Source organism: Carassius auratus, chromosome 34, assembly GCF_003368295.1.
Source record: "Carassius auratus strain Wakin chromosome 34, ASM336829v1, whole genome shotgun sequence".
Taxonomy (NCBI): Eukaryota; Metazoa; Chordata; class Actinopteri; order Cypriniformes; family Cyprinidae; genus Carassius; species Carassius auratus.
In genome coordinates, this window is record NC_039276.1 from 16,968,682 (window position 1) to 16,984,522 (window position 15,841).

At 38.3% G+C, this 15,841-nt stretch overlaps 2 protein-coding genes across 12 annotated transcripts in view; both read left to right on the plus strand.

Moving 5' to 3' along the window:
• Positions 1–1,143: 1,143 nt before the first annotated feature.
• Positions 1,144–3,264, plus strand: LOC113053347 (zona pellucida sperm-binding protein 4-like). The gene is made up of 8 exons (XM_026218286.1): positions 1,144–1,757; positions 1,833–2,020; positions 2,095–2,192; positions 2,262–2,419; positions 2,490–2,682; positions 2,755–2,902; positions 2,988–3,060; positions 3,135–3,264. Exons 1-8 carry the CDS (start codon positions 1,184–1,186, stop codon positions 3,209–3,211), a joined length of 1,509 nt encoding a protein of 502 aa, XP_026074071.1. The 5' UTR covers positions 1,144–1,183; the 3' UTR covers positions 3,212–3,264.
• Positions 3,265–7,469: 4,205 nt separating this feature from the next.
• The window catches only part of LOC113053374 (LIM domain only protein 7-like), a 39,962-nt gene continuing 31,590 nt past the window's right edge, over positions 7,470–15,841 (plus strand). For 5 of the 11 annotated variants that reach the window (XM_026218330.1, XM_026218331.1, XM_026218328.1 and 2 more), the window contains exon 1: positions 13,411–13,690. The gene's annotated coding sequence lies outside the window, so the exon portion shown is untranslated. The other 6 variants (XM_026218322.1, XM_026218326.1, XM_026218327.1 and 3 more) reach the window with 4 other exon arrangements.

Consider the following 15,841-nt stretch of genomic DNA (forward strand, 5'->3'; position numbering starts at 1 on the left):
TCGGTGTTATGTTTGGATTCGACTCTTTTTCAGTGGACTATTGCAGCACGAGATATTCAGTGGTGTTTGAGGGTAACAATATTTCACGATCATTTCCATGTACATAACTCTTATTCAACTATGCCAAGGTAAATACAGTTTTCCATTCTGTGGCACCTTTAACAGAAATATTTTCAAATATCATTTGGCAAGCTTTTCCATGAAGTTTTGAGAACACTATTAAAGAGCGGATAACTTTGAATGAAAATAAACTCAAAGCAAATAAAAATTGCAATGCTAATTGACATAGCTTGGATCACGGAAAAAAATAAACTTTCCAAAATTGTCGTTTGCAGCTGGGGTCTTCTATTGTACTTGTCCATTATGTGTCAACTGATTTAGTCATGTTAACTCCGATTGTTCTTTTCTTTTTCTTTCTTTTATTCTTTTTGCAGTCATGTTTTACTAAAGAAAGTTTGAGGAAAGATTAAAAGGTTGTTAGGGTTTCTCTTTAACAATGTTTTTTTTTTTATGTTTTTTTAAACTTGCTGACAAACTTCTATGGATTCTATGGAATTATTTCCCCCAAGAAATCAAAAAAGTCAATTTGGAGAAAAAAAGTCAGCAACCTAGAGATATTAGTGAACTGTGAGATAGATCAGTCATGACATAAATAGTCAAAATGACCTTTTTTTTCTTCTCTATTTATTTATTTATTTATTTATTTATTATTCTGTGGTGGAAATAAGCTTCCATATACTTAAAATCATTTACTGCTTAATATAGTATTTTCCTATTTGTAAGAGCACACTTGTCTGTGGAGAGTGGTAAGGAAAATGGCACCAAAGAAAAACATCTACTTTTGGCAAGTTCCAGTAAACATTGGACTTGAACCATTCTTATTTGTCGTCAATATGACATTGGACTCCAGAAACACCATGTTAACAGAATTTAAAAACCAATTACAATCCGATAAGATTGTTTTTCAAATTCAGTTTGTGCATTTATGTTCAAAATAGGAAAAATAAGAATTCTATCTTGAGATCCAATGAGAATCACCCAGCTGCATAAGCTCCCCTTTCTGCATCACATGATAACCATTAGTGTTAATGAAAAGGGAGGGACTATCGTTAATTAGCTGAAATCTGTAGAATACAAAAAGACCAAAGGGCAGTATCTCCACATTGTGTTTAGCTGTTAAACAATGGTTGGAATTTGGTGTTTGGTTCAGCTTTTGCTGGTTTGTGCTTTATGTCATGCCGTTCCACACTGGGGTAAATCGCTTCAGGATGTTCAATCTCTGATGACCCAGCAGTTTCCGCTTCAGAAACCAGTTCAACAACCAACTTACCAGCAGTTTCCGGTTCAGAAGCCAGTTCAACAACCAACTTACCAGCAGTTTCCGGTTCAGAAACCAGTTCAACAACCAACTTACCAGCAGTTTCCGCTTCAGAAACCAGTTCAACAACCAACTTACCAGCAGTTTCCAGTTCAGAAGCCAGTTCAACAACCAACTTACCAGCAGTTTCCAGTTCAGAAACCAGTTCAACAACCAAGTAACCAGCAGGTTCCTCAGCAGATTTCGCTTCAGAAGCCGGTTCAACAACCTAAACCACAGTTTCCGCTTCAGAAGCCAGTAGTGCAGACAGATCCTATTAATAAATGTGCTGTAGCTGATTCTGAGCAGATCCAATGTGGTCTACCTGGCATCAGTGGTGCTGAGTGTGAAGCTATCAACTGCTGCTTTAAAGCACAGCAGTGTTACTATGGGAGGACGGGTAAGTGTTCTCAGTCTTATTCTGTTCATGTTAAACTGATTCTCTGCATTAACCTGCTCTTGTACCTTGTTCTAGTAACTGTCCAGTGTATTCGAGATGGTCAGTTTGTGGTAGTGGTGTCTAGAGACGTTACTCTGCCTCGACTGAGTCTGGATTCGGTTCATCTACTGGGTGGAAATGACCCACCTTGTGCTCCTGTGGGGTCCACACCTTCCTTTGCCATATACCAGTTCCCTGTGACCGCATGTGGCACGAGTGTGATGGTGAGCAGCTGCTACTGGTTTTATTCTGCATTTGCTTATGATGGCCTGGATGCTGCCACTGTTTCTGTTCACAGGAGGATGGCGGATATGTGGTGTATGAAAACCGAATGACCTCATCCTATGAAGTGGGGGTTGGACCATATGGTTCCATCACAAGGGACAGTAATTTTGAGTAGGTGATCTATGACTGTGTGAACTGTAATCCCTGATAAATGCTACAAGCTTGCTGTGTGTTGTCCAGGTTCCTCTTCCAGTGTAGATACTCTGAAACTTCTGTGGAAGCTCTGGTTGTGGAGGTCAACTCCGTTCCTCCACCTCTACCAGTAGCTGCTCCAGGGCCTCTCCGGGTGGAGCTCAGACTGGCCAATGGCCAATGTGTCACCAAAGGCTGTGCTGAAGGTAAGGTCTTGTCCTGTGTCTGCCTAAAGCCTTTCAAACTTGAGTCTGGTTAAACCCCAGTGTTCCTCAGGAGATGAGGCCTACACGTCCTACTACAGTGACGCGGATTATCCAATCACAAAAGTCTTGCGAGAGCCTGTGTATGTTGAGGTGCACATTATGGAGAGGACTGACCCCAAAATTGTCCTGATGCTGGGACGTTGTTGGACGACTTCAACCCCCAGTCCACTCAGTCTCCCCCAGTGGGACCTTCTGATCGATGGGTGCGTATACAGCTGATCTTTATCCCATTAGTCTGCTGGGAGACCCTTTCTAACCTTCTCTTTTGTCTTCAGATGCCCTTACCAGGACGACCGTTACCTGACCACACTGGTTCCAGTGACTGGATCATCTGGGCTTCAGTTCCCAACCCACTATAGGCGTTTTGTTGTGAAGATGTTCACATTCGTAGACCCAGCCTCACTGGCTGCTCTGCAGGAAACTGTATGCCCCCCCCCCCTTTTACTTGAACATATTTGTATCTACTACTTGTGGATTCTATGACTTGAGCCTCTTTCTTCCCTGTCAGATCTTCATCCATTGCAGTACAGAGGTGTGCCATCCATCATCTGGCTCTTGTGAGCAAAGGTGCACCAGGAAACGTGAGTTCTCACTCTTTTGACAAGAGGAAGTGCGCACTTTAGAAGTTTTCTCACTTCTAACTCTTCTCTTTCAGGAAGAGATACTCGTATCAAGGCTGTCTCTGGGGAGCAGACTGTGGTTTCTAGTGGAGCAGTTACTCTGGTCATGTAAATATAGTTTTTAATAAACTTTGCAGAACCCAGAGGTATCTTGTCTTTGTATTCTGCAGGATCTGGTATTAAATGCCCCTCTTGCCAGGTTTTTTTTTTTTCTAAGCCGAGGTTTCACAAGCTTTTGTAAGGTTGTGCATTGAGTCATTTATCCATCCTCCAGTTGCTAACCTGGAGCCAAACCAGGTTCCCCTCTGGTTTGGTATCTTGCTCAAGGCTACCTCAGCTGTGGGTATTGAGCTGTATTCCAGTGGGCTAAGACTCAACCACCACAGCTTGTGGGTCATATTCGCTGCGTCTGTCAGCCATCCTAGTACTACCTGCTTATATGGGGAAAGATGTGGTTGCAAACTGGGCAGTTGTGGACTAATGGTTGGAGTCAGACTTGTGATCTAAAGGTTTAATACTCAATACAAGTAGGCAGGAACGTGGCTGAGGTTTGTGGGGCCCGGTGAAGGTTGTACCAGTGGTCCCTGTTTGAAATGGTTTAATTTGTATGTTCAGTTATTTGTGCTATTTAAAGTTCAAGTAGGTGTCCAGGTACAGAAACGAATAATTAAATGTAAAATAGCACTGGATAGTCTTCAATGTAACATGAAATATACAATCAAACCAAAGTTCAGACAACTTATGACTATCCAGCTATCAATTATTTATTTTTTTTTTTAAACCAATTACAAAGCAGTCTTTTTCTTTTTGTCCAGACTGGTGCGAGGTTGCATTAGCAATTCATGGAAAAAAGGCAATACATGGTGCTTTATAAGCTGCTGTTTAAGGTATAATTTTCCATCCCAATTTTGTCACACCATCAATTTCACTAGTAGCTCACCATATGAAGAATCTTTTGGTATAATCTATCACCGTTTGCTTAATCTTGCTATAGCCTACTCACATAAATGTATCACAGTGGCTACTAGTAAAATACATGTAAAAAAAAAAATTATATCTGGTGTCTGAATTTTTTTTTTTCTTTTTTTTTTTGTGCATAAATTCTTATTAAAACTACAAAGTAATTCCTTTTTAAAAGCAGTGAGTTTTCTTGGATTAACATTACAGCAGCAAGTAGCTAAATTAGGCGCAGTCACTTTAAGAGACGATTAATGCATCCCAAATTTTTTTCAACAGTTTACTTTCAAAACATAACTTTTTTTTTTTTTTTGAGCATACTTTCCAAGGTGGGTATTTTGACATTTTGTATTTGTCGGTACAAGAGCAAGTGTTTTGAGATGGCTCTGCGTGAGCCCAGAACACCGCGAGTACTGAATTGGACTCTTTCACATCTTTTTGTTTGTTCAGGTGCAGGAGGGATTTCGAGGAGAACTTTGCAGAAGAGAGCTAGGTTCAGTGTCGCTGTCCGTGATACGCAGCTCTCTCTCTCGGCGTGCGCACCGAACACCGTGCGTGAGTAACCAGCTACTCTGTTAAGCTTTTCCGGGTCTTGTGTTTGGATACTTAAATGTTTAAAATACGTGAAAAAGATAAGCTTTCGTGAGGAAAGTGTCTTTTTGAGCGTCTTTTTTAGGCTGGCTTCAGCAAGGCGGTTGAGATCGTTGGGGCCCCGCCCACCCTCAGCCGTGGGCCTCTGTAATAGTTTCCACCTTTCACCCCACTAGCGACGGCCCTGCCAGTAGGGAATGTAGGTTAGGGATTGAATGAACCGTGCTCCCTTACACTTTCAATACACTCAGTTGCTCCCCAGGCACCACAGTGCAAACGGCACTGGGTGTGTTCACTGCTTCTAATGTGCATGCAGTAACATTTTTATAAAGTGCACTGTAGTATGTTAAAGCTGCGGTAGGTAACTTTTGATGCTTTAGCGGTTAATAAACAGAACTGCTTGCATCTTGTGGAAGAACATCGTAGCTGGAACTACTTCTCTCTGTTTATGAAGAATCACAAAGGTACTGGGTTACTCCTCCTTGGTACCCCCGAAGCAATCTAAAATAGTCATAATATAAACACTTATTATAGATGTACCCTAGTGATTCAGGACAAGCTAAAAACACGGTTTGGAAAATGGATTCATGGTGTACTCGCTTATTATATACATTTTTCTACATTTTGAACACAAAGTTACAGACGGCAGCTCTGATTGGTTGTTTCTTAGTGGATGAATTTCTACAAATGGCAATAGGACCACTGGGAGGAGCCAGAGGAGCTTTATTTTTTTCACAAATTATCTATATTCTACTGTCAGGACATAATGACAGGTTTAACAAATATGTAAAAAATATACTTTTACAAAAGTTACCTACTGCAGCTTTAAGACCTATTGTGATTAAAGTGTAATCTCTTTAAGTACACTTAAGTGGCCTTTAATTTAAACTATATGATATTATCTGCAAATGCCCTTTTAAAAAAAAAAGTATACTTTTTAAGATTGGAAGTACACAAATACAGTTTTAATACAATTAAGCACACTTCTTTTTCACAAGGGTTAGCTACATAAAAAAATTTACCTACTCAAGCAAGTGTGTGTGTGTGTATGTATATATATATGGAAGTGACTAAAACTGCAATTCATCGACTGGCCGCTTGAGGTTGTCAGCAAAAGGGAGTCAATGCCTAACTTTTCAGCAGAAGAAAACATGTTTACAGCCTGGTGCAAAAAATGATTTTGGTCTAAATAGCTAATTTTGCCCTTCATGACAACTGTGAGGGGGTGAATCTTTTTTATATATATCTATCTCATCCATTTAAATTATATTAAGACTTAAAGTTCTGCATAATTAAGGGCGTAGCCACTTGAGTGACAGGGGGATAGAGCATCACAGTCCCGCCCACAGCCAGTGCTGGAAGTAAAATTCAACACAATTTCTGCATTGACAGTTGGGGTATAAGGCATAAAAACGTAACCATACATGGTAGACAAAACCTTGTTTTGAGATAAATGCCTTTTATTCGCAATGTCTTGGATAAGTACTTCATTACCCGCAATCCTGAACAATCCCACAGTGATGCATCTGATTGGTGGAATTCGTGTAACCATCTGGTTAAATCCTGCCAAGGTCCGTGAAGACTGTCAATGTTGTAAAACAGTTGTTTTTTTTTTCTGTTTTTTTTTTTTCCAACCGTGATTTTAATGGATTCTTGCTGAATAAATAATTATTAAAATGGATCTATTTTTCCAATATTCTATTACATTTCATAAATAGTACCTTCTTCTGCCATTTAATTTTAGTGGATTACAACAATGCAAGATTATCAGGAAATGAGGAATCCCAAACTAAATTCAAATTTGCAGAGCATGAGTCAGTGGATTTATTTATTCATTTATTTGTTTATTTATATATTATGTTTATTGGTCATGTAAGTGATTTGTTCAAGCTCTTAAATAGTCCTTCACCTGCTACAGATAACATTTTAAACAAAACAAAAAAACTTTACAATGACAAGAACAGCAGGGGTCAGGATTTCTTATGTCATTGAACTGATGTTTACTGCACCATGCTGTGTGAATGTGCTCCATAGATTAACCTCTTGTCTCTTCACAATCCATATCTGTAAGGGTTTGTAATGGATACATTAAATGTAATATTATTTAATAGTATGAATCCATAACGGACGTTTTGGCCATATTAGAAGATTATCTTATTTACAATATTACAAAATAGGATACAAAATTCCTGTTTAAATTATCTAGCTTCAGTTTTTAATTTGCAGTGTAACTCGATCTAGTATTAGGATAGTATTTGTCCACACATTATTGTTGTCCTCGTTTTGTTCAGCATACATAGAATGTGCCCTTTGAAATTCGGCTTCTAAAAGAGAACAATTGCGGTTCAAATCTCACAGTCAATACTGATCTCAACATAACCAGTGTCCTTTTACATGTAAGGCTCACCACACCCTCTGATTTCATGCCATGTTCCTGAGCGACAGCCAAGTAAAAGCAGCTTAAGAGTGTGCTATTCTGAACAACAGATGTTGTGTTGTTGATAAGTGGTTACACTTAATTGACATATCAAGATTAATGTATGGCCTGATATTTTGTATTCACAAAAAAAGGCTTTACTCGTAGATTGTTATATGAGGTGTAGAGCAACAGGGCTCACACTGTGACAGTGTAGTCTGAGGATATAAATGCAACATAAATGCTTTCCTGTGTGTGAGCAAAAACAATGGGCTGTCTGCCCTCTGTGTCTAGCAGGAGTAGCCTGAGATCATTGGCATGAAACTGTGTGTACAACTGGGACATTCCTCCAGATACTCTCGTTCTCTGTGTTTTGGCTGCTGGGCTCCAACCCTGATTACTGAGTAACTCATGATTCTTCAAAAGAGGCTGTGTTAATCTCTTGGACTTGAAGCTAGGAAGAACTACTTTCATCTCCTTTCCCTGGACATCCTAAACTTCCCACTCACTGGTTCTTAGTGCTTCCTGTGTTTGTCCTCGTCTCGCCGGCATTCACTAAGAAGTTTGGGAACAGTCATTTCCGGAGTTCTCTGGTAAATGGACTTCTGTTCGAGTGCGAGTAAGCTGTTTTTACTTGTACTTCTCTAATTTTGTTTTACTGTTTTTATTGCTTAATGTATGGCAAGGTTTCTGCTATAACTTTGTGTCGATTACCTTTTATAATTGCTTTTAATAATAACTATTGCATAACTCCTTTGTGCATACCAACATAATATAATGTAAGGCTTAAAGGGAAAGTTAAAACAAAAATACAAATTCTGTTTTCATTTTCTCATCCTCATGTTGTTCCAAACCTTTATGATTTCTTTCTTCCATTGAACAAAATATATGTGCATACTGTATATGTAAAAGTAATCTATACAACTTATGTGGTTTAAATCAAGTGTCCTGGGTCAAAAAAGTTCAGTTTATATTATGTAAAAAGCAAAAATGAAGTGGTTATCCTTAAACCTTAAATATGCCTGCCTAAATCCAATATAGTGACATTTCAATAACACCTCATTGTTGCTTGTGTCATGATGTTAAGTAATAATATTAGTTTTTATGTTTCAAGTCTTATTTGTTGCTTGCAATTTTGAACCCCATTGACCTTCAGTCAAAAAGAGTTAAAATATTCATCAAAATATATTTTGTTTTATAGAAAAAAAACATTAATATGGATTTAGACCTTAAAGGGTTAGTTCAGCCAAAAATGAAAATTAAGCCATAAATTACTCACTCTCTGCAGTTCAGAAAAGAAATGTCCACTGAGTGCCACTAAAAGGTTAATGCTATAACGCAGTGGTTTTCAACCTGTGGTCCGCGGCCCCCTAGTGGGCCGCGGTGGTATTGCAGGTGGGCCGCCAATTATTTTCCATCACATGTATAGTGATAATTTTGACTTATGTCTGTTCTAGAGATGTTACAACTTTTTGATAAAGCTCTGATTGGTTTTCTTTTGGAAATATGTTTCAAATTAATCCTGAATGCATTTATGACTGTAAAAGCACAATTGCAAAATTGATCAAAAAAATCGCGATAGTTTTTTTTTTTTTTTTTTTTTTTTTCATATCGCACAGCCCTAGTTTATTCAATAAATATAGTTTAAAATCTAGCTTCTGAGTACTAAGTTATTAACCCAACAATAGCGGGGTCAGTTAATTTTTTTGAAGTGGGCCGCGCAAACATATGTGTTTGGTTGTGTGGGCCGCGAGTTGAAAAAGGTTGGGAACCACTGCTATAACGCATTTGAAAGTAATATGCCATCTAGACTAAACCCAACCCAAAAACTAATCAATAGTGTTAATAAAAGCAAGTGTGATATAAAAACAAGCAACCATACTATTTTAGCCCGTTTCTACAAGTCTTTGAGGTCTTTTCTGTAACGTTTTGCGCAAGTGCAATGCTGTACCAGGGAAGTTGCAGAGCAAGTTTACTATGTCAGAAAAGACAAACATATGGAGATTTAAATGTCAAAACAAATTTGTTTGCAAATCGTGCACTGTGTTTGAGTAAAAATAAATCTTTATTATTGATTATGTGAGTGTGAATCTGCCCATGTAATCATAATTTGTATAAAAAGGAATAAATGTTGCCACTAGTGTTCATTTTAGTTGAATGTAGGTGATTGATTGCTGCTGCTTTTTTTTTTTTTTTGCTGCAAAAATCATGCACATGGGGAGTGGGGGCACTCAGGCCTCTTGAACAGCAGTTCTGTTGTGCTGTTTATGGAGAGAGAGCATTGAATCGGTGGACTGTGACATGCTGCAAGCTCAGGGATTTCAGCATATTTCTGAACCTGACTGGATGGTTCTGGGGCAGTGTGTGGGCCGGTCTGACATGTTGGTGTCAGTCGAGTGTCTCAGTAGACTAATTACCACAGTCCAGTGCGGAATCTCAACGTCCTGCTCTTGCACCCTCATGCTTCTTTCTTACAGTCTGTACTAAGATATCAGCTTTGCCTTTTCCACATGAGCAGACAAAGGCACACATTACCTGAGGATACTGTCACTCTGGATCTCACGCCTAAACAAAGACTCCTGTGAAACTGCCGCTGGGGTCGGCACAAAAAAGTCTCGACTTGAACCTAAAGAGTGTACAAATGCTCCATAGATGCGGTAACAGGTTTCTCGGTGTGGCTGTGCAGAATACACATTTTTTGTGTTTTCTAGATCACGAACAGGGAAGATATTGCCAATATTGTTTCGAAAAATAGCAGCTCTGTTATACCCACAGTATAAATGTAAATTAATAATTTACTCACCGTCATGACATTTCAAACCTGTATGAAAAAAAGTCATTTTATGTCACTAAATGAGATAAGATACACTGTGTGATTAAGTTCATTAAAATGTTCATGCCTCTCCCTTTATTACACATAACCAAAAATGCCATAAATCAAGTTTCTCACATAGTATATTTCATGCTCATTACACACCTTTGATTGTGCAATTAAATGTTCAATGTTTAAACCGGTTTTTCACACAGACTTACTTGGAGGCTTTTGACTGATGTCTGCTTTCCCAGATTTGTTTGTATTTTCTTCAGGGCATTAGATGGCTTTGTAAACTGAAGCAAGATGGTCAGAATTAAAGGAAGCCAAAAAAAAACAAATGGCAACCGACACGATTGAATTGTTTGTGTTGACTTTTGTTCTGTTTTTCTCATTGTAGTCTGATCAACAAGATCAGGTCTGGTGTCGTCAAGAAACTAAACAGATTATCCACACCTATTGCTGGCCTGGCAAGTTTGTTGTTATTATTATTATTATTTGTACTTTGACATGCATATATTATTTAAGCTGTAGTATCCCACCTTGGCTAAGAACCTTAACTCTTACAAAGAAGTTTGAATGATTTACTAAAAATGTATGCATGTGCAAGGGTGATAAGTGTGAATAAAAAAAAAAAGTGGCATTTGGGCCTGAATTAAGCTGCTTTATTAAAGCTGTATTGGTCTAATCTATGCAAAACCTTCTCATTTATTTCCCATTGCCCTTTAAAACTCTTGACACAGGTAAACTTACCTCCCGAGCACAGTAAACTCACGATTGTGGCCTCACATGGCAAGAGCTAAGCAAAGCCATGCTAAGAAAAACACATAGTTTGGAGTATATTTTAGTTTTGCTAATTACTGCTGAGCCTGTAAAGTTTGTCTGTGAGAGAGAGCTGTTCCTGAGCTACCAGCAAACTATAAGATGGAAAAGAACATGATGCTCTTATCCAGTTATGTTCATGACCAATGAAAGATATTTTTCCACAGAATGAAAGGCTCAGTCACAACACTGAAATCTTACCAGCACCATTATTGTTCCTTCTGGCTGCTTTGTATTAGAATGAAACCGTGTCGAACAAAAGCAGAGGTTCTAGATTTTGTGAAATCAAGGCTCATTAGTGCAATAGCGGAAATCTCTGGTTTTGTGGACTGTGTAGCGACTCTGGCTTTGGATCACTAAACTCTACTTAGGGTTTGGGTTTGGCTGATCTCTGGATCGCATTCCCATAGCTCCATCAAACTCAGAGCCATGGTTTTACCCTTGTGTTTCCCCGGATAGCTGATCCTGCTTTAAACAATTTGAAAAAAGGAAGCCTACTATGGTGTGGCACATTGGTCGGCCACATTAGAAAATACATTCTGGAGCTTTGGCCTGAGGTTTAGCTGAGAGACAACTCCTCAGAGCATAGCCATTCATAAACCCCCATAAATAAGAAGGATGGATATATTTGCAATGGGCCTCACCACTGTGAAACGAGAATTGGCAGAGCTGATTATTTGAATAGAATTTTCCACAGGCCTGTTTTCTCTCAAAAGTGTCCATTTTTGCATTTAATTATATTATTTACTTTTATTAAACCTATAATGTGTAAGTGTACATTTGTTTTTATGAACTGACACATTATTCCATAATCCCTCTTAATAGTTTACTGAAAAGGACATGTTTCATATGAGAACTTGATCTCTGCTGACATACTTTATCACAAGTATTTACTTTAGCACCTTAGTTTACATACTTTGATGGATAAAATGAATAATGAATATATGGTATACAACACCTTGAAATTCCTAAATCATAATCAATCAACCAACCAGCAGTCACAAAACAGGAGGCTTGATAGTTCTGTCAGAGGATTGTAATCACTAAATGAGAATTTCTAACAGGATTAGGTGCACTGACTGTAAAGTTAGACATTCTTTCAGCATCATCTTGTCTGCATGATTTGGCTCTTGAGATGAATTCTAATATGCACAATTAATAAAAGTTAAACATGTAAACCCTTTTTTTTTTTTTTTTTTTTACTATGCAGTTTTAAGATTCGATGTCTTTGCTTACTGAAGTATCTCATCGATTTTACTTGTTTACATACTTATTAGGGTTTTTTTTTTCCTTTTCACTAAAACATTCACATACAGTAAATGCATGTATTCTATTTATTTATAATTCGTAATACTCTATATGTTTCTAAGCATAAATTTTTAAATCAGATGTACAGTATGCTGATTGTAGCAACCTTGGTTAGGCGCCTTGTTCAAGGACACAAAAGTTATAGAACCAGTGTCACATATAGTTGGGACTGAACCTGTAACTGTTCTGTTGTGTGAAATCTAATAACTAAACTTAAATGTAATACATTTGAAGTATTCTGCTGTGGCAAGGGGACATTGTTATAGCTAGAGGTATCTGACACGCTCTAGCCAGAGATTGTCACTTTCCCAAAGCTATCTAATGTGTCCTGTTTACAAATTGTAGGTAATTTTTAATTCCCAGTAAAGGATAAACATGTAAGAGTTTGTTTGTTCCTAGCCACCTGCTCCAAGACATTTAGCCTTCAGGTAAAAAGGTGACTAGTGGAACTTTTTCATATCTCAGATATTTTGCATAAATTTAGGTTAAAGGTTCGCCTTCGGTTGCTGGTCTCCATTGACTTGCATAGTGTTTTTGTACTAGGGGGGGAGCAGCAACTGAATATGAATTATCCCTTTAAGGACACTGATCAAGCTGTTGGGGTGTTAGATTTTTTGTTTGAGGGACAGAACGCTTAGAGACATCTTATTGACATTCATTTTCTGTGCACTGCATTTCAAAAAAAGATGCATTTGTCACCTTTAAACACAGATGAAATGTAGTCCAGGGTGAGAGCTTTGACCCTTTGCCTTAGGATTTAACAGTTTAAGCAAGGAGGTGATTCAGAAGTGGAGCTCCTCATTGCCTTCTGCTAATAAGCATGTTTGCTGTTTAAATATAGACCAGAGCACCCTGTGATTATTTTAGAGCAAGCGGGAAACCAGGACAGGGTGGGCTGCATGCTCTGAACATGTCCTCCAGATGGTTGATCAAATCTTAATGAAATGGTCATAACACGACACCAGTGCTATGATAGTCCTCAGTCATCAACATACCGGATGTGTATGTGAATGCACACACACAATATGTCTAAGCATTTCCCTAACCACCCACCAAATGATTTTAATAGTCTACATGCTTGGGGGAAATAGTTAGTTGTTTCAGTCACCTGTGTTTCATGGCAACCCTGTCTCCAAAATAATCCACCGCCCTGAAGATTCCTCAAATATTCTGCTGAGATGTTTGAGTGGCGGTTTCTGGGTGTGAAAAGGGAGCGTATGCTTGGGTTTATGTAGGTATGTGTCTGGGTTAGTCTAGAGAGAGTGAAAAGGGAGAGTGTGTGTGTGTGTTTGTGTGACTGCCGTACATGTGTGGGGGAGGGGATTAGTGAAGTTGACACTCTCTGTCATGTTTTTGCACCTCCCCGAAGCCAAACTCCTGCTCTCACAGGTACTGTCACAGCTCAATCAATGACGTTCCTGCCTAAATTCTTTACTCTTGTTGTGCCTTCTCTCATCTCCTCCCACTGCTTCAGCTCACTGGACTTTGGATGCAATGATTTCTAGACTGCGTGTGCCAAAGAGTTCCCATATGACTGCTGTCTAACTCACAAGGTGGACACATATTCTCTGTCGACAGGACAACATCAACCTCTTCTTAAAAGCCTGTGCAAAGCTTGGACTAAAACAGGCTCAGCTTTTCCACCCAGGAGACCAGCAAGACTTATCCACACGTGTGACTGTCAAGTAAGTTTTGGTTTTCTCAACTTTTCTCAATGTTAGGCAATATGCTTGACCCTTCACCAGTGTAAAAATAGCAGTGGTTTAGCTGTAACAGAGTGTGTCCAACCACTGTTTATGGCTCACTGGATGCTGATTTTGGTAGATCTTATTGTCCTTTTGTTTCATATACACATACTTTTGTAAAACAGGCTATTTTAGAATGTTATTTTAATTCAACGTATGAGACTCCATGTGAATGGCTATTGTTAATACATTTATGGGATGTTGTGGTTGTTGACATAGTAGCTTTATAACATTTATCATGCAATCATGCCCGGCATGCATGAGCTTGTTTTGATTGTGAAAATGAATTGAATATTAAATTAAATCATGAATTAAATATTCCCTTTTGTCAAGTGAAAAAATTAAAGTTAGATATGAGTCAATAAATGAAGAAGAGCAGAGGTGAGTAGCAATTAAACCATAATCTGATCTTAAAACAGCAGAATCACCCTCATCAGTGAAGCATAAACTCTCACTATCGCTGAAATAGATGCTGACAATTGGCTTGTGTATGTGTAAATCCCAGATTTGGAAAGATTAAGGGATTTCTGCATGTGTTTGCTAAGGGTGAATTTGCCACTCGCAGGCGTTTATGTCATATGCTAGCTGTAATCATGCTATATTATTGAGTTTCAGTGTTTTGGCTCAACCCACACCTGTGACAAGGGTGGAAAAACATGGCATGTTGATCAACCTGTTCATATTCTCACAGGTGTGTCTTGTATGTTTACGTCATGAGATCTGTCAGACCAGCTCTAACATGTTCATAATAGCATTAACCGCAATAGCATTTTGATATTTGCGAACAAAACCACTAAATATTAGGCTATCATGTTTTACAAGTCACTTAAATGAACTAGAAAATGTGTTATTCAAGTTCAACAATTTACAAAAATAATTTTGTCATCTTTTACTTACCCACATCTCATTCCAAACCGACTTTGTTTTATATTGAACAAAAAAGGAGTAATTTTGAATAATGTGCTGGTTACGGTTTTAATAAATGGGATCTAAAGTTTTCAAGCTTCAAAAAGGAAGTAAAAGGGCCATAACTGTATAATAAAAAGTAGTTTGCTTGATTTGTGTGCTATTTTCCAAGTCTTCTGAAGTTATACGAGAGCTGTGACTAACAGATCAGTCATTCACTGAGTCTTCTCTATCAGTGGATTGTTAACCAGATAACTTGGTAACTGGATCAATTAGCTTTATTGTAAATGAATCTATTGGACTGCTTTCATGACCTGATTCAGTAAAATGATTCATTCATGAATTGGGAAACAGTACTACTCCCATACGCTCTTATAAATTATTATGAAACTGGCAATGAGAATGTTGAATGTCAAGTTTTTCTTTGAATAACGACTTAAGTTTGGTCTGTTCCTCACACAAGCTTATAATATGACCTCAGAAGATTTAGAAAGAAATGCACCACACAAGTCACAGTCTGAACCATGTTATTCATAGCTTTATGGTACTTTTTTGGGGAGGGGGGATCATTTTGAGCTTGGCAGCTTCAGTTCTCATTCACTTTAATTAGTTAAAAAAAGAGATCTAACAATATTCTTAAAAAATTCAAGTTATGTCTTTTAAGGAAGAAAAAACCCCAGAACATTTTTGGGTGAACTATTCTTTTAGTGGACTTTCTGCACTTGATTTTCATCAGGTTGTTTTGTTTTCTTATGGTTGATCCCTGAACTGCTTCATTTGACTAAGGTGTGTTCAGCTCTGGCTTGAACTAGTACAGCACAAATGATTGGTTGTAATGGTGTTTTAGACCATTGTATCCCATCAAAGCTATATCACGTCACATACAAATTGGTAATGATTCAAATATGTAAAATCAACCTGCCCATATTGATAAGATTGCTTTGAATGTGGAAAGGGAGGGCTGGTTGTTTCTATCGATCCTGTCATTGTTACCTCAGCTAAAGTGACCGTGCCACCGTCAGACACTGAGATTAAACAAAGCAAGTCCAACTGAACGACGGTTACCATGCCACACCCTCACAGCCATGGCAACCGTACAGAGGCTCTGATTAAACAGGACTCATCCAGTCCCTATAGGCTATAATTATAACCACTCACTCCACTTGTTTATGTCTGAGGGGGTGT